General features: G+C 38.1%; 2 protein-coding genes across 3 annotated transcripts in view; one reads left to right on the top strand and one right to left on the bottom strand.

Annotated features, from left to right (window-relative positions):
• The window catches only part of lingo1a (leucine rich repeat and Ig domain containing 1a), a 185,262-nt gene that overhangs the window by 14,397 nt on the left and 147,482 nt on the right, over nucleotides 1-23,383 (top strand). The gene's annotated exons all lie outside the window — the stretch shown is intronic.
• Nucleotides 142-23,383, bottom strand: part of LOC119783591 (zinc finger MYM-type protein 1-like) — a 94,985-nt gene continuing 71,743 nt past the window's right edge. The window contains exon 2 of the mRNA XM_038285186.1: nucleotides 142-1,793. Coding sequence (XP_038141114.1) covers nucleotides 142-1,793 — 1,652 coding nt within the window. The remainder of the gene's footprint in view (nucleotides 1,794-23,383) is intronic.

Genomic DNA, 23,383 nt, shown 5'->3' on the forward strand with positions numbered 1-23,383 from the left:
TCATCAGCAAACTTTTTACGTTTCCTCGTCCGTTCAGCCCTGTAAGATGGGGTGCCACCCAACATGTTTAAGGCTTTCTGCTCAAAATGATCAAATAGATCTCTTTGGGAGAGAACAAAGGTGCGCAGAGATTCCAGCAATCTAACTGCTGTACCAAGGTCCATGTCTGCTTTTTGAAGTTGCAGACTTGTGGCCTGAAATCTGGACAGAACAGTGTCCCAAAAGCCTGCCATTAAAGGCCATCTCAAGTGAATCCAGCTTCCGCACTAGACTGTCAGCTTCAGTTCGTGTGTCTCGTTTCTCTGTGTCATCAGTGGAAATAACCTGTAGTGCTGCTTTTATTTTACTGTAGTTCTGCCACAGTGCTTTGGTAGATTCTGCACGGCAACTCCAACGCGTGTTGGATAAAGCTTTAAGTGTGAGATCTATGTTGGAATTGCCAAATACCCTGTCCCATCGGTGTGTGGATGCAGTTGTGAAGTTGTAAATAGACTGAATCAAGTCAAAATACTTAGAGACTTCATTTCCACATCTGTCAATGCTGTTGACTCCCACCAAATTCAAAGAGTGAGCTGCACATGGAATATAGTGTATTAATGGGTTGTTTTTCTTTAAGTGAGCCTGCAACCCATTATACCTCCCTGACATGTTGCTGGCATTATCATAAGCCTGCCCCCTGCAATTTGACAGCTCTAACCCTAGATTTTCCAACACAGACATGACACAGTTAGCCAAACTTTCACCTGTATGGCTAGTACAGACAACACTGCCCTCTTTGCTAACAAAACGGAATATGAATGTCAATTGGTCCACATGAGATAAATCTGGGGTTGAATCCACAATGATAGAGTAGTATTTGCTTGCTTGCAGTTCATCTGCTATAGCCTGTTTGGTTTTTGCACCCATCAATTCAATGAATTCCTCACAAATGGTGGAGGACAGATATGAGGTATTACCTCGACCCATCTGCCCAAACTTTCTGATGTCATCCTTTAGAAAGGGATCAAATTCAGCCAGGACCTCCAGAATACCAAGGTAGTTCCCATTGAGAGGAGACCCTAACGATTCATTTTTACCCCTAAATGCAAGGCCCCTTTCTGCAAGGAATTTAATGACTGCAACAACTCTTTGTAACACCTGCCTCCAATAGCTGCTCTCTGCCTGAAACTGTTTGAACAGGTCTGCATCAACTGTGGCACCTTTGGCGCGGTTCAAGACTGCTTGCATGCAGGTTATGTGCTCAGCACTTTGCTCATGTTCACCAAATCTTTCTGAGTGTTTCCAATCACAATAGCCTGTCACAAAAGAATGCGTTTTTGGGGAAAACAGTTTGCATGCAAAGCAGTAAACATTACCAGTAGAGGGAGAGTACATCAGCCACTCTCTTTGTACTCGTCCATTGGGCAAGTGTGAAGTAAAATGTTCATTGTTTAGGCATCGGGTTTTGCCTCCTAGCCCACTGTTCCTCACAGAAGCTGGATAATGGCTGTGACGGTTGTGAAATGATTTTGCACCTCTTTGAATAAGAACTTCCTTCATTGACTCAGTGAGGGTCTCAGCCCATTTAGCGGGATCACTAGGTAGAGTTGTCACTGTAGATGGTGTTGAAGAAAGATTCAGCTCATTTTCTATGCTGTCCAGAGGTGCAGTGACCTCACATTCATCCAAGCAACTGGCTACTGCTGAATTGGTTGAATCATAAGCATCAGAAGCATTTGGTTCAGTGTCTACACTTGTAGTGGTCTCAGGATCTTGGGAGCTACATGCTAGCTCAGGTGCATTGCTAACCTTAGCTGAATTTGCAGTAGCATTTATAGAATTGCTTTCAGCAGATGTCTTTGTACTGAAGAAGCTGGAGATATTTGGAACACTCTCAAGTAAAACTGATTCCTTTTTTTCTTTTCTTGCTGAATTTTTTTTCTAGCTCCTCCACTTAAACGTTTATGATCCATATTTCCCTTCTTTCTTTGCACATTGGCTCTTTGCCTATCACAACAGATAAACCAACTATGTGTGTGTGTGTGTGTGTGTGTGTGTGTGTGTGAGTTTGTTTGTGTGTTTATGATCGGTGCTGCTTCCTTCAAGTGTGTGAGGTGATTTAGAAAACTAGCAACCCAGCATCAACATTTCAAAGCAGAGAATAACAGCTTACTAGCATAGACAATTGAGAGCAGAGAATCAACTTATTCGTCTGATAGACAGCAGGAGAGCAGAGTGGTCGGTGATGATCGAATCAAGAAAATGTCTAAATGGCAAGGGAACAGACTGATTTGTACTGAAGAGAAAGAGAGAGAGAGCCAATTACAGTGAAATATATTCCAAAAGAGCCAAGTGACTAGCTGAAGGCAGGGACAAATGCCTTGGAGTGACCAACAAGAGTGCAAAGTACCAAATGGCAAAATGTGGGAAGACCAACAGGCAGATCTGCTTTTACCACTTATCTTCACAACCAAAAAGTCGCTAAATGATGTTTTTAGTCGCTAGCCAGGTATGGCCAAAAGACACGAAATCTAGCGGCAAAGTCGGTCAATCACACTGACAGTGAAACAAATATTTTGAAAAGATAATAATTGTACAACTTTGTGCACTTTTGTCTTCTATCTAAATATTTTCACAAAGGACACCAAAATGTTGCTATCTGCAGGCAGCTTGCTAGCTATGATGGCAGCAACGATGTCTGCCAGACAGGAGAGAGTGGTCAGTGACGATCGAATCGAGAAAATGACAAAATGGGTCAAAGACCAAAAAGTTATTAACTGACAGCAGTGACAAATGTCAGACTCTAAACTTTTTCAAAAGAAAAGGACAAAATGGGAAGATGCTGATAGTAACAGCAAAATGGAAAATATAAGAATTTCCAAGTAATGCTCAACTCAAGTGTGTGTGTGTGTGTGTGTGTGTATGCGAGCGTTAAACTTCTTGTTGAATGATTTCAAATTATCTCTGAGTCTGAACTGAGGGAAAGGAAACCAAATTTTGAGCAGTCTCTCACGAGTTCAAAATACCAAATGAGGAGATTCTAAAAGAACAGACCGGTTTATGAAAGACTCGATGGGGGAGGGGCACAGCTAAGAATACTTGAGTGAGATTCTGTGATCCAAATTCGAGATAGAGCTTTTTGATAATGATAATTTGTCAGAGTAAGGTTGTGTAATCAAAATTTGAGAATGAGCTTTGTCAATCAATCAAGAATATTTCCATTAAGTTCTGTGATCAAAATTCAGAAACAACCTTTAATAATTGATAAAGAATATGTGAGTGAGGTTGTGTGATACATCCAATTTGAGAATTAGCTTTGATAATAATGATTGAGAGCCTCTGGCCCTCTGTGGATCATGGCCGCGGGGCCAATTTTGCCTGGCCCCTTGGGGCCTCTGTGGGTCGTGGCCGCGGGGCCAAGTTGGCCTGGCCCCTTGGGGCCTCTGACCCTCTATGGATCGGGGCCAAGTTGGCCTGACCCCTCGGGCCTCTGGCCCTCTATGGATTATGGCCGCGGGGCCAAGTTGGCCTGACCCCTTAGGACCTCAGGCCCTCTGTGGGTCACGGCCGCGGGGCCAAGTTGACCTTGCCCCTTGGGGCCTCTTACCCTCTATGGATCGTGGCCGCGGGGCCAAGTTGACCTGGCCCCTTGGGGCCTCTGGCCTTCTATGGCTTGCGGCCGCGGGGCCAAGTTGGCCTGGCCCTTTGGGGCCTCTGGCCTTCTGTGGGTCGTGGCCGCGGGGCCAAGTTGGCCTGGCCCCTTGGGGCCTCTGACCGTCTATGGATCGTGGCCACGGGGCCAAGTTGACCTGGCCCCCTGGGGCATCTGACCCTCTATGGATCGTGGCCGCGGGGCCAAGTTGGCTTGGCTCCTTGGGGCCTCTGACCGTCTATGGATCGTGGCCGCAGGGCCAAGTTGGCCTGGCCCCTTGGGGCCTCTGACCGTCTATGGATCGTGGCCGCAGGGCCAAGTTGACCTGGCCCCCTGGGGCCTCTGACCCTCTATGGATCGTGGCCGCGGGGCCAAGTTGGCCTGGCCCCTTGGGGCTTCTGACCGTCTATGGATCGTGGCCGCGGGGCCAAGTTGGCCTGGCCCCTGGGGGCCTCTGACCGTCTATGGATCATGGCCGCGGGGCCATGTTGGCCTGACCCCTTGGGGCCTCTTACCCTCTATGGATCATGGCCGCGGGGCCAAGTTGGTCTGACCCCTTAGGACCTCAGGCCCTCTGTGGGTCGTGGCCGCGGGGCCAAGTTGACCTGGCCCCTTGGGGCCTCTTACTCTCGATGGATCATGGCCCCCTGGGGCCTCTTACCCTCTATGGATCGTGGCCGCGGGGCCAAGTTGGCCTGGCCCCTTGGGGCCTAAGATTATTATTTTTGCAAAAGTAGTTTTGCTTGGGTCGCGGCCGCGGGGCCAAGTTGGCCTGGCCCCTTGGGGCCTCTGGCCCCCTGGGCCTGGGCCCGGTAGGCCCGGTCATTAATCCACCTATGCTTAGAGTTGAAAAGAATTAAACATATTCATTTGATTTATTCGAAGACATTCGTTACTAATATAACTTGACCTTTCTGACACATTGTCTCCCCTTTAGTCTGTTTTAAGCAAGTGAATCATTGTGGTTTAGCTTGAAGTGGTTACAACACCATACACTATCAAACTATCATAATAGTTGATAATTGAATTTATCTTTGTTCTCCTATAATATCTGGATCTGAAAACAACTATTTTTGAGAGAAAATAACAAAAACAAAGCAAAATAAACCAAAAAAAACAAGGAGTTTGCCGTATCAACAGTATCCAGCAGTAGAACAGATATAACTTTAAAAGTACTCAGGAAAACAGAGTATAAAGAAATGTTTAAAATTTTTCAAAGGAAGTGATTACTAACGAGGACAAACAGAAACTACCCGAAGGTTCAGACATGGAAATATGTTTGATTTGAAAAACTAGCAAACATTGGATGCTTCACAAGGTTATGGCCTTTACTTCTAAAGGAAATAGTTGTTTGAAATGAAATACCAAAATTATTTCAACATAACTTTTCCCCTTCAGAGGAGAAGAAAATGTATTTGAAAAGGTAATGTTTGAACAATCATCTAAGAGTGACTTTTGAGTGATATGTAAGGAAAACAAATGTCAGAAATACCATTTTTAAAGGCAAAGTATAAATTTTGCTCCATAAATACATGATTTTTTCAATAACATTTACTGGCAATTGTTTTATAATATGCTATTAAATGCAGTTACATTTTACTGTCTATACAAAGTTAATCAACCTAAAGAAATTGAAAAACTGTTATTTCTGAATATTAGGTGTTATTGTTTAAACTCAAGTATCAGTCAAAATGTCTTTTTCACTGCCTGAGGAAATCAATACTGTTGTCAGATCCTTGGGGTAACTTCTGAGCTGTGCTTCATCCTTTTAGATTTTGCTTGCTTTCTTCAAACAATAAACACATCTTTCTCAAAAGATAGGCATCTTAAAACGTCTAAATTAAACACATTCTAGCAAAAAACGGATTAACTAACTTGCAGGAAAAAGACAAAACTTTAAAAAATTATTTATGTTAAATGGAATAAGAAAGAAAAGGACACTGAATAAGATAAAAACAGATTTTTTTCAAAGCAGTTACAGCACTTAACTTCACTTAAAGATCTATTCAAACTGAGAAAATATATAAACATGGCAAAAAAAAAAAAAATCTATAAATTTTTCAGTTCTGTCTTTAGTAGCGTATAGCAGAGGTAAGATCAACAGAAGTTCAGATTAAGATTTCAGCCATTGCTATAAGTTCAGATAGGAATTAATATATATCCCCAAATTATTATTACAGCTATTCAAATGTACAAGATTAACAAAGAATACAAAAGATAACATTAAACTGGAACGACTGAAGCATAATACTAAATATTAAAGCACACTATATTCCCAAAGTAGATCTTTCCTAAAGCTGCATCATGATCCAGATTGACATTAGAAGTAGTCTCACTGATGGATATTTGCTGGGGTAGATATAAATTTGGGATAATCTGTCTTTACTCTGTCCGTTGCAGGAATACATAACCATTCAAAAATGACACTCAAAGCTACTTTGGCACCTGTAAAAAGTTTCTGATGTTAAAATGTTCAATTTGACTTGCTGAAAATTATCTAAATTATGCTTCAGTTAAACTTGCTGTTTGCTTTTCTTCCTTGTTGGGAATCATTTCTGCTTCTTCAGGCCTCAGACAATTCCTGTCCTCCATGTATGACTGATAACACATACTTCCCAAAATCTGTCGGCCCATATCATTTTAAATAACCGGCACAAGCTTATCACAGCTCAAGATAATCCAATGCATAGCTCATCAATAACATGGACAAACATATTTCCCACTCTGACATGAGGATCAGGTTTAACGCTGTTAAGGATAATCTAATTTGTTCTCCTTAATGAAGTCTGGCCTCCATTTAAAAACAGCCTGTACGCAGTAATTAATTTAATACAATAATGCATATGTGTTTGTTGATCATAAGTGTCCCTTGAAAATGTGCTCTAATGCACTTGAATATTTGTTTGTTCTTCTTTTTTTTTCATACTACTAGAACTTGGAGGCAAACAAGTCAACACTGCTTGTTTTCAGTAGAGCTTTATTAAGGGATGGAGGCTACAGTTTCCCTGCTCTTCCTCACAGCTTTTGAAGGCAAAACATCAACAGAGTGAGGTTCCTCCCCCTACGTTAAATGGTGCCTATATGAACTGAATATAATACATACAGTAAATCGTGGACATTTTTTTTCCAACTATGCACCATTTTATGAATAATATAAAAATCTACAATCATTAGATGTAAAATGATCAGCGTCTTGATGTCTCGCACACAGTTTTTGCATGATGAGTGTCTTGGCTGGAACCCTCCTTCTAATGAAATCTGCTAATGAAAAAAGCAGAAACCTATCTGAGATTCTAGGGTGAAAAAAAAATGAAGTGATGATGCAGTTAAAGCATGAAACCCAGTTTCCTCATTTTAAGAAGCAAGCAGGCAACACCTCCTCAACACATGGTGGCAACCATTTCCTACTGAGAACCCATGGATGACAGAAAGCTACAATCTATTCTTGGCATACATATATATATATATATATATATATATATATATATATATATATATATATATATATATATATATATATATATATATATATAAATATATTTGTATCTGGTCCATGTGCCTCATTTTAGATACTGCAACACACCATACGGTGCAACCCTCAGAACAAAATTTCACCACCCATGGTATATTAGAGTTAGCATTGAATAATAATAATTCATTTTAACCCGTATTCTGGAAAGAAAAGAACTTCTTTCCCATTCATGAGGACTAATCATTCGAGGTCAAAATCTTCTAATTAAGATGTCTACCTCATCCCTCTAGCAATGTGTATGTGGTTCTGATGAGTCTTTAGAAATTGTGCACCATGACTAATAGCTCAGAAGCAGCAACCCTCACAGCTTGCTTGGAAACATACCAGAAAACATGTGATTAAGCCATTGAAACTGTATTTTGCTTTTTTTTTTATGAATTTCAACCTCAAAAGAGCTAGATTACTGTGTTAGCACAGCTGGGATGAGAGGTGCCTTCCTCCAAGGGCGTCACTCCTGGATCCTTTCCCAGCCCTCACTGTGCTGAAGTCTTCACTATTATTAACGTCAGAGATGAGTGAAAACACAGGCTCAAGCAAGCTGCCACCATCTCCAATTATTACAGATGATATACCCAGAGGTGTATTTTTGGATCAGCATGACAGGAGATGGCTCATCCTCAAAGTCCTTGGAAAAGAAACGTAAGATTAATGTGATACATATACATACTTTTTAAACTACTGTTAAAAATCAAAAAGAGTATAATTTTATGTGAATTATCCCAACTCTCATATATCAGTTAAGAAGCTAGTAATAATCTGTTTATAATTTGTATATCTGGGATCTTGCAACATGTCTACTGTTTTGCATGACAATGTGGAGCACCATTTATGCTAGTTTTACAAGCAGCTAGTAAGACACATTTAGATGAATGCAAATCTATATACTGTGCCTTTACATCTGCCGATGTGACCTAAAATGTTCAAACCATTAGGCCTATGCAGTGGTACTGTATAGAGTTTTACTTAAAACTTCAAAAAGAATAATCGTCAGCATTGATTGTCGAGTTTGTGCACACAAACACGGAAGAAGTGATGAGGAACAGTATTGCATGAAGCTGACAGCCTGAGTTCAACATGAGATGTTGAGATGCTGTAGATTGACAGAAAATAAGCTGCAAATGCCAAAAAAAACCACCTTAAATTACCCCACTGCTATAAGTAAACAGTGAGGCAGACATTGCCCAGCCTAATCTCAAAGACAGATTGATTGCTACAAGAAGCATATCAGTGAAGAAACTTCAGCTAAAGAGGGTAAAACTATCTACACTATCATGGGGTACGAATTCCTGATATTCTTTAATTTTAAAAGACATTTTTGTTAATAGCGTTCGAAGAGCTAACTAGATTACTTTTGTTGTGTTGGTTTAATTTCACATACCAAGAGTAAAAAACAAATAAAAGCAGGCATTAATGGACTTAAACATTTTTCATGGGCTCTCCTGATCTGTTATGATTAGAAATAATGTCACCAGAGATGCACCTCATATTTTGTCATGGTTTTGCACTTTTTTTTTGTTCTTTTTAAGTTTTCTGTTTGAGTTTTCATTGATTTCATTTAAATTTTGTGTTGTTTTTGTTTGTATTTGAGTTCTTATGTATTTCTTGTTTACCCTCTGCTGCCCTCTTGTGTCAGTCTCCTCCCCCTAGCTCCCTTCTAGATTCTTCTGTCCACACCTGCTCCCATACAGTTGATTACCCCAGTCTTTGTTCTGTTTGACATATACACAATTACTTTTTAATGGATCCTCGTCATTCCTTGCTCCTCATGTGGTTTTTTCCCTGAGGTCTCATGTTTTTGGTTTGCTGTATATTATTTGTTGACTTTACCTTCTTTTGTCTTTGATGTACATTAAATCAGCAAAATTTATCTCTGCCTCCTTCCGTCTCTGCATTTGGGTCCTCTTCAAATCTCCACTCAACCTGAAACATTTTATATGTCTTTTCTTTTCTACTGCTCATATTCCTGAAAGATTGTCCAAGTCAGAGCAAATCAGAAACAGAGAAGGGACAGGGGTTTTCATCTATCTGGCTTAGAGACCCACTACTTTACCTACCAAGACTCTCAGTATTAATTAGGAAGGAATAAATTAGCAACACTCCACAATAGCATGCACAATGACGTAGGAATGAAGAAACCTCAGTTTTTCTTTGATCAGCCATTATTGTTTCTTATTTTAGCAGCTCAGTTTGTTACCGTGATGCTCTGACAACAAAAGAAACACTACAAATGAGTCACTGGCTGCATTCTTGACAGGAAAAGAAATGCATCATATTGAAAGTCTGCGTATAACTAAAGCTGCTGTCACTTTTTTTTCATCTCACCATGTGCTGGCATGTATCAAAACACATTTTACATGGTTCTAAAGGTGAACAAATAAAGCCTGTCTTGTGAAAGACTAGCCATGTAAGGTCACTGAAGTATGAATATCCCTTCTTATGTCCCCCAGCTTGGTGTAGGGTAACTGCACTGGCATAACCTGTGTTAAATGAACAGAATGCTATGGGATATATGAATCATTTATTGCAATCGTCCTGATGTTATTTCAAGCATGCAGCTTATGAAGGGAGGATTGAATAATTATTAATCCAGACAAAGTATCAGCAAAGAGTAGCATGAAATTTAGCAGATATTATTTAGAAGAGGGGCTGCCGAAGTTTATGGAATCTCTATGTGGCAATGTTCATGGCGTCAAATTTCTCAACATGTCCACAAAAACCACAGAAAGCTGAATTGGCCTTCCATGCAGTGCTTCAGTAGTAGAGCCTTAGAAAGGTGTAGAGAGAAGTATTATTCCTAAAAGTAGCATATTTCTGTACTCTACTGAAACACAAGGCAGGATAGGATCAGTATGAACATCAATTTTGTAAACAGCTCTTGCTCTGTTAGTAATGCTGCTGTTTATTTCTAGTAGTGGTACAGATTACATACTCTGGTTAAATTTACCTAATATTGTTTTCAAAGGGTGAAAAAATGTCAATGTCAGATAATGTCTGATTATATTGCAATAATTGTTGTTTAATGGTCACTTTCATGGCCACCTAAACCTAAGAGAATTCAAGATTGGGCATTGAGTCTTGTACATTATTGTAAAATATGCCCACTAATATTTGTGTAACGCCATACCAAAGCATTTTAATGATACCCTACATGAGCCTTGCAACTCTCTCCTTGCAATTTCAGTTGGTCAAGCTACTCTCCATATATGGAAAATGGCTTTAGTTCAAAGCCTTAGAAATTGTCCTAGAGATATAAGTGAGCAAGTGTCTTGTAAATAAATGTCACCAAATGGTTAAAGCGGGGCATTGCATTATAAAAATGCAAACTGCCTTTCTGGGTCCTTGAGTAAGACCTAGAGGTCTGATTGGTTAAACCAGAAGACATGTTTTATAAAACTTCCAACAGCAACAAAAAATAAAGATTATCAATTTTGCTATAATATTTTTACATAGGGTAAATGCTGGGTAGGCAGCTCTTTAATAAATCTATGTATTATTTGATAAGACATTGGTATTTACTTAGTTTTTCTTTGTTCTATATTCAAATCTAGTTTATGAATATTATCTTTGTGTGAAAACAGCAAATTGGAAAAAAAATGTGTAAGGGTTTAAATCAGATTTATTTACTGCTAAAATCTGTAAAATATTGGCATAATAAAATATTAATCCATCCATTATGTTGCTGTCTTTAGAGTGTAAACCAAAACTGTAAATATTAATTTGTGACCTCATTTTGTCACATGGAGGGGAGCATTTGTCACACCTGATATCATTACACTACAACAAATATTTGATGGGAACCCTGAGTATCCGTTGCAAAATAACAATATTTGTGTCCTATTTCCACAGAGCTGAAGCTGAATGAATTACATTCAGTCAAGACCTCTTAGAGCCGTATTCCTTTTTCATCTTTTCAACAATTTTATCTGTGTTCGTGTCTGTTTCTTTTACCTTTGTGCCCACTAAAACAATGAGCAGATCTTTCCTATTTAATAATATTGTCATACAGCATATCCTAAAGATGAGACAAAATACTTTTTTTGGGAAAGCCTACATGAGACTGTTGAATTCACTTTATAAGATATTTGATACATTTTAATGTGAATAAAAATTAGTGGTTTCCAAGGAGAACAAGTAACTTATCAACAGAAGTCTTGCCTAAAATCTGCACATACGTCACAGACAGTTTACACACAGCTTTGTGAGGTGCAAAAAATATAAAGCAATTATGTCTGACTCTGCCAGTTCTAAAAGCCTGTGCAAACATGTGGTGCCGTGTGGCACATGGTAGATGCATGTGTTTCCGAATGAGTGTCATCATCACCTGGGACAGACGATCTTCATGGCATCATGTTATTGCTTCACTCCCACTCCTTAACTGGTTCAGCAGGGAGCAAAGGCTGTTAGGAGGCACCGGAAGAAAATTTTGTTGCAGAACCTTTCATAAATTAGAAAGCTCTCTGAGTTTGCAGTTTTCAGCTTTAATGGTCTGTACTGGGCCAAGTTTAGGTATGGTTCTTTATCAAAGCCATATAATAAAACTAGTCCAGTAGCACTGGTAAACTAACAGAGACATTTCTTTGAAGGGTTTAGGAAAGATGTAACTGGTCAACCCTCTTACAGATTATATAAATAAAATCCCTACAGTTGTAAGAGAAACCATCTGAAAACAAAGATAATAAGGACTGATGATTCAGTGTTAACAAGTTCAGGCTTGTTTTGGGTTATTAGGGGTCTATGATGCACACAAATAAAGAAACAAGGCAATATCTCTCTTTGAGTCACAGAAAAGAGAAAAAAATGCATTAGCAGCATATTAAGCTCATAACATATCAAACTATGAATCCACCTCTATTACGCATCAAAAAATTGAGAACAGAGGAGTCCCAACACTGACGTCTGTCTTTGGCCTGATGTTTGTGACAGCAGAATTTTTTGATCTGTGTTCTAGATGTTACGGTTTCAATCAGTTCACTCTCTCGAGCCCCAATAATTCAGATGTGTGACCTTTTTGCACCAAAAAAATTCTCTCCAATTCTCACTTAGACTAAGTTAGGTTTCTATTAATTATTAGTTAATAGCAAAATATCAAATGAACTCCCCATCTGCTTGATCAAGTGCAGCAAAAGCTAACAACTGCACCCAGAGGCTACTCAAATACAATTGGATATGTTATCAAGCAGGACAACATCCATATAACTGATATTTTTGTCAAGTTGCTTCCTGTATCATTCTGCCTGATCAGCTGAGACTTGTCAGCGCTCCCCAATCCTGCCAAAAATGGATTAAACGTTCAAATTTTGTATCGGCTTTACAGCATCATCAGAGAATGTTGTGAGGGCATTAGTCTGTGCATCACTAAATCGACAACAAAAATATCTGTAGACACATTTTGAATGAAAGCAGTTTAAAAAAGCTAAGATGCTTAACTTACTCAGAGAGGAAACTCAAGAACAGGGATACTTAAAAAGCAGACAACTCCGAATTAAGGAAACAGATCATACCGGCTTAAATACTACCAAGAGCAACACAGATCAGGTGTGTAACTATGAAAAAAACAAACACCTGGTATTCAAGAAAAGTTTATGGTTACATGCTTTATAGGTTTTTTGGTTGTTAATTATACCGATGAACTAGCTAAAGGCTTTATCGCCTAATGAGCTGATCAGACTGGGATTATGTCTAACTAATGTTTTGGCCCATAACTGTGAGAATACATAGTTTGCATGAGTTATCACAATATAGATTCTTGGGAGTTTGCCAAATATCAAGAAAAGGATGGAAGATTGGAGCAGGGTGCTTCTGGAGGAATTGGCCGGATAGATATAAGAGATTCAAGATTCTGCACAGGATAGAATGTGGCCACTAAAAATGAGGTATTTGTGACAGCTGGATATGCAGATGTGACAATTCTGGAAGGTGGTCAGGAGACCAAGCCAAAACTGACAAAACCAGCTATGAGGAAGATTTCTGTCCAACAAAGGGGTCGGATTGCTCCCTCTGGGAGTTGGACAGCAGGCAAAAGATGCAAGCAAACATGCACTTCTCCAGGAGCTGGGCAGGAAACTGGGGGGAAAAGCCCCAAGGGGTTAGGCAGGATACTGGCAGTGATCACCAAAGTCCTGACAAAAACAGACAGTAGAGCCAGCTGGAAATCCTGATTTCTGAAAAATTGGATTATCTAAAGGCTTTACAACAAGCTGCAAAACCTAGCCTCCCCTAGAGAAAAGGACAGACAGATACTTAATAATCAAGAGCTCAAGCGGGACAATCAGGAGAAATATGTCAGCAGACTCTTACACCTGGAAATGAGATATCTCAGCAGAGTGAGGTGCAACATTTGTAACTAGAGGGGAACCTTATATTGTAAGGAATCCTGTGGCCTATTTCACTGGGATAGATTCTTTAAACTTAGACCTTACCTTACCTTCCTTACTCTTTGCATAACTTAGACTCAATTTCCAAGCACAAAATAGCACATTTGACACCATTACTATAAATAATGGTGTGATATACTATTCTCTTCATATATTACACAGTTGGCCTCAGAGCTTGCTAGAACATATTATACAGTATGACTGATTAAATATCCCAATTTGAAGACGTTAAAAATCTTAAGCAACCTTTATTGCCAGGCATTGAGTATACAAACAAGGAATGTGACTTCTGTTTTTGATCGCTTGTATTACAATCAACAGTTTATCTAAGAACAAGCAAACTGTGTGAAAGTGAGCTTAAAGGGGATAACGACAGGATAAAACTAGAGTGATAGTAGTACGTACAAGTATACATGGTTTAAGTTAACAAGAAAATTAGGAAGGCAGGTTGTAAAAGACCTTAGTTGTTATAACTGTGCCTGGCCACTCTGGCTCTTAGTTTTTTTATTGAGTTCAGCAGATAGACAACCAGAGAATCTGCCTCATGTGCTGGTTTGCTTTTAACCCTAGTCCTCTGTAGCACTTCCATGCAGGTAAAAGCTTGGCCATCCTCTAAACTGGATGTGTGGGATCAGTTGTCAAATTTTTTGACTCTAGACTTGACCAAATCATTCATGGAGGCAAAGTCAGAGCTAATTATGTCCTTTGCAGATCTAATTGAGCTGAATCGAACAGAGACAGAGGTGCACAAAACAGGGGTAACAATAGTGGTGTAGAGAATGACCATCAGCTCCTGCGGGAGGCCGTTCTTTCTGAGTTGTCACTCAGGTCTGTGCTAGGTCTTCTTCTGAAAAGAGTCAGAAAGATGGTGAGAATTGATTTTGTTTACTAAATCTCTTTATTGTTGTTTTTTTTTTATATTTCTCAAGCTTTTTTAAAACAAAAAGATCTAACAATATTTAACAGCCTGATGCAGATAGTACTTTGTATAGCATTGTTTAGTGGACGTATGCATGAATTTGTAGAGTCACCTGCTACATCTAGAGAGTAAAAACTTGTTAAGGTATAAACACAGGGCTGTTCAGAGAATTCCAGAGACAAGGGATTGGTCCAGGGATTGGTACATACTTTCATCCATTTTCTGTCACACTTCAGAGTTGTGCTGGTGCCTATCTCCAGCTGTCAATCGGCGAGAGGTGGGGTACACCCTGGGCAGGACGCCAGCCTATCGCAGTACAGTAAGAGTGAAAAAAATTCACACCTTTATTTGGCCCTATTGCCTTTTAAAGTGATGGTTTTAGATTGGGTGAAACAAAATCCTGCAGTAGCAATGGATTGTTTGTAGAGGTATTACATCTCCAGTATTGTTTTGTTGAAAAGAAAAGGAGGGCATGATGGAGAAAGCTGCTGTAGTTGGGTCTCTGATACCCAGACATTTTGATAATCTCTTTTTCCTCTTCTACTCAAATTTGCTGCTCTTACATCACATCTTCTTCTGCTTTTGTCTGACTGGGAGAGGCAAAAATTCACACTGCAGGTAAAGCACTCCAGGCTCAAAGTAAAACATTTTCCTACTGGGAGTTTCAGTCATGCAAAGGTGTTATTCGGGGTCTCAGATACATTCTAAAGCCTTCTATGGATTTTTGTTGTGAAAGTACTGCACATTTTGAAAGCAATGTATGTCTAAGCAAAACTTAATAATATACAGTATATAATTTTGGGCTGCTCATAAAAAAAATAAAATAGCCTTATGTTGGAATCTTTAGATCTGTATGTAAAATTCCAACCTACATTGATAGCTACATTCTGAACATCACTCGTGTATATGAAAGGCAGACATGTTGTACATACTGTCATTTTCCAGCACATATTGTTCTTCCATCTGGGGTTTTCTGATAAGAGGGAGTGTTTGTGATAAAACACACACACACATATCTCAAAACACATTACTGTTTTGTATTTGAAAATTTGTGTAAATGTATGCTGTGAAATATCTCTTCATTTCATTTCATTTACACTATTTTCATGGTTAAGTTAATAGTGTGTTGTGATAAATGTCCTATTAACATAAGACACTAGTGGCAATTTTAAGCGAAGTGTCTTTTCCGGCATACTTTACTACCTTTTTATTTACACAACATTTGCATCTGCAGTGTTTTTCTGTGTGGCCCAATTTCCTGGAAAAAGTCATCAAAGTTTCATTTCATCTCACTGGTGTTGCAAACAGATGGACTGTCTTCCACCATAGGGAGCTGCCAGTGATTTCCCTTTTCTGTGTACATTTGTTGCTAAAAAAAGGAGCTTTTTAACTGAGTTCTAGCAATAGACCTGTTTTCTATCATTTTCAATTATTTCATCACCATCTGAAATGTTAAATGTCTATATTCCATCAAGATCAAACAGATCATAAATAAGCTGAATAGATATTGATAAATCAGATGCACTCAGTCTCTGTTTTTAGTGGCTGTTGCTACAAGTAACTGTTGACCAGGCAGGCTTATATTACAAAATAGATTTTGATATTTTTCTGCATGTTGTTAATCAGTGTTAATCAAGTAAAACAAAAACTCAAGCTGGTGGTGTCATCAAATATGACTCATGTAAGAGTTATTTACCTATGACTTTTAATTTAATTTATTTCCTTTTTACGTTTAGTGTAAGTTTAAACTTGGAACAAATGACTAAAATGCTCAGGTTTTTAACGATTTGATAATGTTAGTGTAGACAGACGTAATGCTAATACTCAGTCTGCCTTATCAGTGGATGCATGTGTTTGGTCAACCTTGTGGGACCCATCTAAGCAGAAGTTGTCGCATGGTATCAACACTAGGTTACGGCAGCAATTGTAATTTTCTCTGTATTAGCTATATGATGGCCACAGATCAAAGATATTCTATGCTGACTGGAATAAAAAAAAAAAGGTTAGTTTTAAATAATTTGTTAGATTAGGATTCTTCTCTTTCAAAATGTGGTTTAACCACAAATCTACTGGGTTAAGATGGAAGGAAAGTGTTTTACTGAAAAAAAAACTGGTAGTTAGTTAATTGACATGTTGATGACACAAAAGGATGTTTCAAAACCTTCCCCCCATGGTTTGACTTCAGATAACAAATATAAGTGTCTGCAATGGAACATCATTAAAGAAACCTGAGCTTTTGTTTTTCACCTTTATTTGAGAAGATCAATTTGGAGAAAGTTATTAAAGAGAATCCTACAAAGGCACAATACAGGTATGAGGAAAATATTCCTGATAACTTGTTAGAACACAAACTTTCTATATTCTGGTGACACAGCTCAGTTCTTCCTCCTACACTATATAATGTCACCAGGCCTGAGTTCTTACAAGCTTCTACAAGGTGTTTAAAAAAGACATGAAACCTTTTCATTCTCCATGTCACTTCAGTTATGATAAATTGCTGTACTTGAGTTGAGGCTGTGGCTTGTGCTGCTTTTTCTTTTCCTTTTCAGTTATTCTTGTCATATTGAAGTTTTGCTGAATAGTAAAGTGTTTCATTAGCATTTATGTGTTTTTCTGTATACAGCATTTGTTCCTTTTGTTTTTCTTTTCATTTAAACAAATTATACAAACATGATTTCACACAAAACCAGGCTTTTTTCTCCCAACACTAATGTCAACCACTCTGACCAAAAGTCCTCAAATACATCCATCTCTAACTTTTGTGTAAAAGTAATCTTTTCCATTTTTAAAATGACATGAAACTGATTGATCTACTCATATAATGAAGATGTATTTTCTAACTCAACTATTTTCGAAACATAGCTTCTTTAGCAGCCACTATTTATATTATCAATAATTAAATATCTGCTTTTGAAAAGTCCATTAAATCTCCAAAATACTTTTTACAATAGTCACTTCTTATTTTAATTTTAATACCTCTTCCAGGACCCCATGAATCTTTATGGAAGTGATTAGTCTGCATTTGAAAAGCTGCACCATAAATTCTGCTAGGGAATTAATGGAATTTTGGGATGTGTCAAAAGATGCTACTGTTGCCTTTTTTTCCTCATTATTATTATTATAGATTAAATAACCACAAAAATAAAGTGTGTCAAATTGCACAAAGAAAATATTACCCATGAGTTTTAATTTCAAGGCATATTTCATTTCAAAGGCTTCAAAAGATGAAAACAAAATTGTTTGACAACATTTCTAAAAGCTCTGTCAAATCTGAATTTGACAGCTTTTGTTTAATTCTTGTCTGCTAACTGATTTAAAATTGCAAGCTTCTCAAAGCTTGTAAAATGACATATTATCTGTACAGTAAAACCATTAATACAATATTACAGGTTTTATTATCTACAATTTGTTGTTCATGACCTGTAAAGCAAAGTGAAGCTTAGCTCTTTACTATGCAGTTTTGTTATGGGAAGATTTTCTTCAATGCATCAGCCTCTATCATGAGCCTTTGAAGAAAGTGATTTGAAATTTAAATGTACTTTATGAACTTTTGTGTTAAATTAAAAGAGTTCAAACACAGTTCAGGTTTTGAAGATCAAACTGTGTGCCAAAATTATTTTTCACCCCTCCTAGATTTGCTTAATAGTCCCTTCAGTTCCGTTGTTTATTGTTAATATGCCAATGAATCATGGTCAATTACTGTACTGGTATTTATGAATTACAAGTTAATGCCATTAATAATTAGTAAAGGGTTTTAAACATTTATCTTTAGTTAATTTATTTCTAAATATATTCCCCCTTTCATTTTATATTTACTTCTTTGAATATGATTAGACTTTCATGCAATAGACCTAAAGTAGGGCATAGTAATGAAATGGAAGGTAAATTATTTAAGGTTTTCTAAATTTGCTTACAAAACAAATGCTAAAAAGTGTCAGCTACATATTTTATTCAGCCTCCTAATGGTGAAACCCCTAAATAAAATCCTGTGTAAAATGAAAGGAACACTGCACAGCTTTTGACCAACTGAGACATGGCTATCCAACACAACACAAAGTTAAGCACAATGCTAAAATGAAGAAAGAAAAAAAAATGATAGTCTAGAAATGTTTGTGAGGACAATGTGTGAGGGTAATTAGATAGAATTAGTTAAATTAGAGTTAAGACTGCATATGTGTTTGGATTTAGCTTGTCATTTGTAGCTCCACTTTCACTTTGGCATTTACAGCAAAGTCACATTCCTGTGGCTTTTGTCAAAATGTGTTCTTCAAAAGTTTCAAGGCTTGACCTTTAAATTTCTTCTACGTCAGCTCCAGAATCTCAAATGATAATAGAAATAATGCAGCTTATTTTGACCCTGGGATGTTCAGTATAAGATGTTCTTTAAATGCCTTGTTGTTTTGTTTTTCTGAATATTTCTGTGTATGTTTTGCATTGTTATTGTTGGAGCGTAACGGAAGCGGCAGTTTCTGCAGCTCCTGCCGGCATTACTCACAGCTTGAAGTGGTTCAAAACAATCTGCTACCTGGAACACATGAAGGACCAAAAATAGCTATGGAAGCAGACAAAACTTCCAATGAGTTTGATGTGTTATTTATTGATTGTACTAAATTATGCTTTTGTGGATGCCTCATTTATAGGAGATTTTGTTTGGTGATTTCAGATTCTGAGTGACAATCAGATTTTTGAACATATTGTGTAGCTTTTTGTCTCCAGCAAGATAACCTGTTATTATTCTTTCAGTATAAAATATATCTTCTGTGTTATTCCTTCAGGTTCAACAACAAAGACAGAATTATCTTCAGGCACATTCTGATTATCAAGCAGTGCCCCCATCTCCTTGCAAACCAATCTGTTTTGGATCTGAAAATGGTTTATGATATCAATATACCTGCTGTCCTAGTTTTGCAGTAGGTGTTAACAGCTGCTTAAAACCACGACAAAGCTGTTTTTTATGGCTATAGCACAGGTGCATTTGAGTCACTGTGTAGAACTAGGTCATTTCACAGTGAATAAGAGTTCAACAAATGTAAAACACACACTCATATAAAAGTGAAGTTTGTTAATGAAAAAAAGGATTTTCTTTCAAAAATCTATATTAGATCAGGCTACAGAGTTAAGCTGTAGCCTGATCATATATTCAATATCTAAAAGGCGAAAGCAGAGCATGTGCAGTTATTAAAATAATTAGACCCACCTTATTTAGTTTAATTTCTTTTTTTAGTGGTATTTTGGTTGAAACTTGTTTGTAAGGGATCAGACAGTGAAACCAGACACAATTATTAAATTATACAGTAAAATAGTACAATAAATATGGAAAATTAATCTTGAATAATTCTGGTAGTTAAAAAAAAACAACTCATAACAGTAATTTTCACATATAGCCAGTATCCAAACTTAGATGACTGGCTAATCATCTGTGCAGCTAAAATATTGCAAGTTACTTGTCGTGTCACAAATCTACTTAAACTAAAAACAAATCTGGTGATAAAATTACAAGGAAGTGCTTGAGCTTAAAAAAGCAGGTGTCAGATGACTGGAAATTGGTTACCATCTTCTGTGATTTTTACAAACATTTTGAAATCATTTTAAGAATTTCGTAAAATACTATTGCTGTATTAAACATGTTTAATTTGGGACCAGATGAGCACATACAAATTGCACACAAGAATAAATATCAATAAGTTATTACTTTCTTACATAACCTGTGTCAACTATTCTTTTGTAATTTTCACTAAAATAGATAAACTTTCATTAGAAAACTCTCTTAATCTGGTCATTATTTTCTCAGTGGTTAGGCACATATTCATTTCTACTTGAATCTAGAGAAACTTTTAATGGCTCAGTGGTTAAAGTCTTAACTGTAATGTGGGGGGTTCAGATATGAATCCCAGTTGTGCCAGGAAGTGCATCAAGGTGTAAAAGCTTTGCCATGCCTGTTAGCAAGTTGTAATGACATGCTGTTTTCACCCCAGATTAAAAAAAGCAGCTTAAAGGACATACACACATTATATTTGTTAATGTAAAGTGCAAGGAATTTTTAAAACAGACATAGCAAAAAGGTTTAAATAGAACTGACATATCCATCCATCCATCCATCCATCCATCCATCCATCCATCCATCCATCCATCCATCCATCCATCCATCCATCCATCCAGCCATCCATCCAACCATCCATCCATCCATCAGTCATGTGCGCCATCCAATGCAGATCATTGGCTCCATCCACATCTAGTGAAAACTAGTGTAATTGGATGAGTCATATAACGCAAACACTCATTGGTTAGCTAAAGGAAATCATCAGAAGCAAGCAGGTGTTCTTCAAACTGCAAACATGAATTGTCTATGCCATGCTACAATGTCAGATTCAGAAAAATATGTTGAAATGTCTAAAAGGTCGGACACAGGAGAGAGCGTATCGGGAGATGGAGATGGAGACCAACAAGACCTCCCTCATCCGTGGCCCTATCTCCAATAATTTTTCTTAATAGTTGTAAAATTGAGCTTTCAGTTCATATAGTGGCATCTGGCTGTTTTTTTTAAAGGTTACTTCATACTTTTATACTTTAAGTATTTTTTGGAGCACATACTTTTTCACTTTTACTTGAGTAAAGAGGTCAAGTTGATACTTCAGAGTGTTTTTAAACTGCAGTATCTATACTTCTACTTAAGTAACAAATGTGTGTACTTTTGACACCACTGATATTCTATGTCCACTGTGAGAAACATAATCAAAAAAAAAAATCCAGAAATCACAATGTATGATTTTTTTTTTACATTTTATTTGTATGATACAGCTTCAAATAAGTATTTGAACACCTGAACAAATCAAAGTTAAAGCTGCAGTCTGTAACATTGAGAAGAGAGCAGACTTCGACTGAAAATTTGAAGAAAAACAGGTTTCACGTCACTCCCCCACCCTCTCTGCTTCACTCATGCCCCACCTCCAAGCCCCACCCCTCTCACAGCAACTGCGCGGCTACCGCATGCGACCACAAGCGTCCAAGCAGCGTACGCGGCATGGAGTGTGAACCGGTAAGAGCGATAACACTCACCTCCAAGCAGCTAGATATAAGATGCTGGTTATACCGAAGTTTGCCATGTAAGCAGTTGTCGGCAGGGGCAGTAAGGGCAGTTTCTCTTTCTCTGGTGGCTGTCGCTCCGCCATGACTTCCACGGCGCGTCCTCCTGACTGCGGCAGGTTAAGCGGTGGGGGGGGGCTGTGATTGACACTCCATCAGACACTCCTCTGGCTGTGATTGGTTGTTTTGACTCGTCCCGAATTGATCTTTCCAGATTGAAATACAGACAGTATGCGGGACCAATTGAAGCAGTTTTTTTCACAGGTTACATATCACATGTACTGCTGTCTGGACATAGGGACAGTTTTAGCCAATATGACAAAAAAGTGATTTTTAAAAACTTACAGACTTCAGCTTTAATATTTGTTACAGTAGCCTTTGTTTGCAATTCCAGAGGTCAAACATTTCCTGTAGTTGTTCACTAGGTCTGCACAAACTACAGGAGGAATTTTGGCCCATTCCTCCACACAGATCTTCTCTAAATTATGCCAGAACCTTGATATGTTTCTTACAGAGCCACTCTTTCATTATCCTGGCTGTGTGCTTTTGGTCATTGTCATGTTGGAAGACCCATTCTCAACCCATCTTCAATGTTCTAACTGAGGGAAGGAGATTGTTACCCAAAATCATGCAATATATGCCCCCGGTCATCCTTCCCTTAATACAGTGCAGTTTCCCTGTCTCAGGTGCAGAAAAATACCACCAAAGCATGATGCTACCACCTCATTGCTTCACAGTAGTGATGGTGTTCTTGGGGTGGTACTCATTATTCTTCTTCCTCCATACACTGTTAGTTGAATTCTGACCAAAAAGTCCTATTTTGGTCTCATATGACCACATGACAGTCACCCATGACTCCTCTGGATCATCCAAATAGTCATTGGCAATCTAAGACAGGCCTTGACATGTAATGGTTTAAGCAGGGGAATCTTCTATGCCTTGCATGATGTCAAACCATGACGTCTTAGTTTATTACCAACAGTAATCTTGTCGCTCTCTTTAGGTGTACATTTTTGTCTGTAGTGTCTTTGGACAACTCTTTGGTCTTGGTTATGTTAGTAGTTAGATTCTTACTGATTATATGGGGTGGAAAGGTTTCTTTATACACCTAATGACCTCAAACAGGTGCATCTAATTTAGGATAATAAATGGAGTGGAGGTGGACATTTTGAAGGCAGAATAACAGGTCTTTGGGCGTCAGAATTGTAGCTGATGGACAGGTGTTCAAATACTTATTTGCAGCTATATCATACAATTAAATAGTTAAAAATAATAAATTGTGATATCTGGATTTTCTTTAGATTATGTCTCTCATAGGGGACATGCACCTAAGATGACAATTTCTTACCACTCCATGATTTCTAAGTGGGAGTACCGGCAAAATAGCAGGGTGTTCAAATACCTATTTTCCACACTGTATACCATTCTCCCACCTGTAGGCAGATGAATCCCCCAGAGATGAGCCAAGGGAAGTGGCTATTATAAGCAAACTTCAAAAGCTTAAGGGACTGGTGACTGGAGGTGCAGCTGAGGCAAAAAAAAAAAAAAAAAAAAAAACCTTCAGGGAACTGTTCTCAAAGTCGAAGTCCTGCAACTTCTAGATGTCTTTGTTTTAACATTGTGAGCTCATTAGCAGAGCCTGATTGATGCCACCATGATAGTTTAGCTATTTGATTCGGGTATGTAGTGCAAGGGACACATCTAAGAGTATAACAGGACAGTAATCATCAAGGATATGAATTTAAGAGCCCTGCTTTAGGGGAACCGTTGTCAATGGTTCTGGAATCAGAGACCTGTTTTACCAGCTTCACATGCTGTTTCATCTCACTTGGCAAATCTACAAT

The sequence above is a fragment of the Cyprinodon tularosa genome, unplaced genomic scaffold (assembly GCF_016077235.1).
Source record: "Cyprinodon tularosa strain WSP-4 unplaced genomic scaffold, ASM1607723v1 ctg208, whole genome shotgun sequence".
Classification (NCBI taxonomy): Eukaryota; Metazoa; Chordata; class Actinopteri; order Cyprinodontiformes; family Cyprinodontidae; genus Cyprinodon; species Cyprinodon tularosa.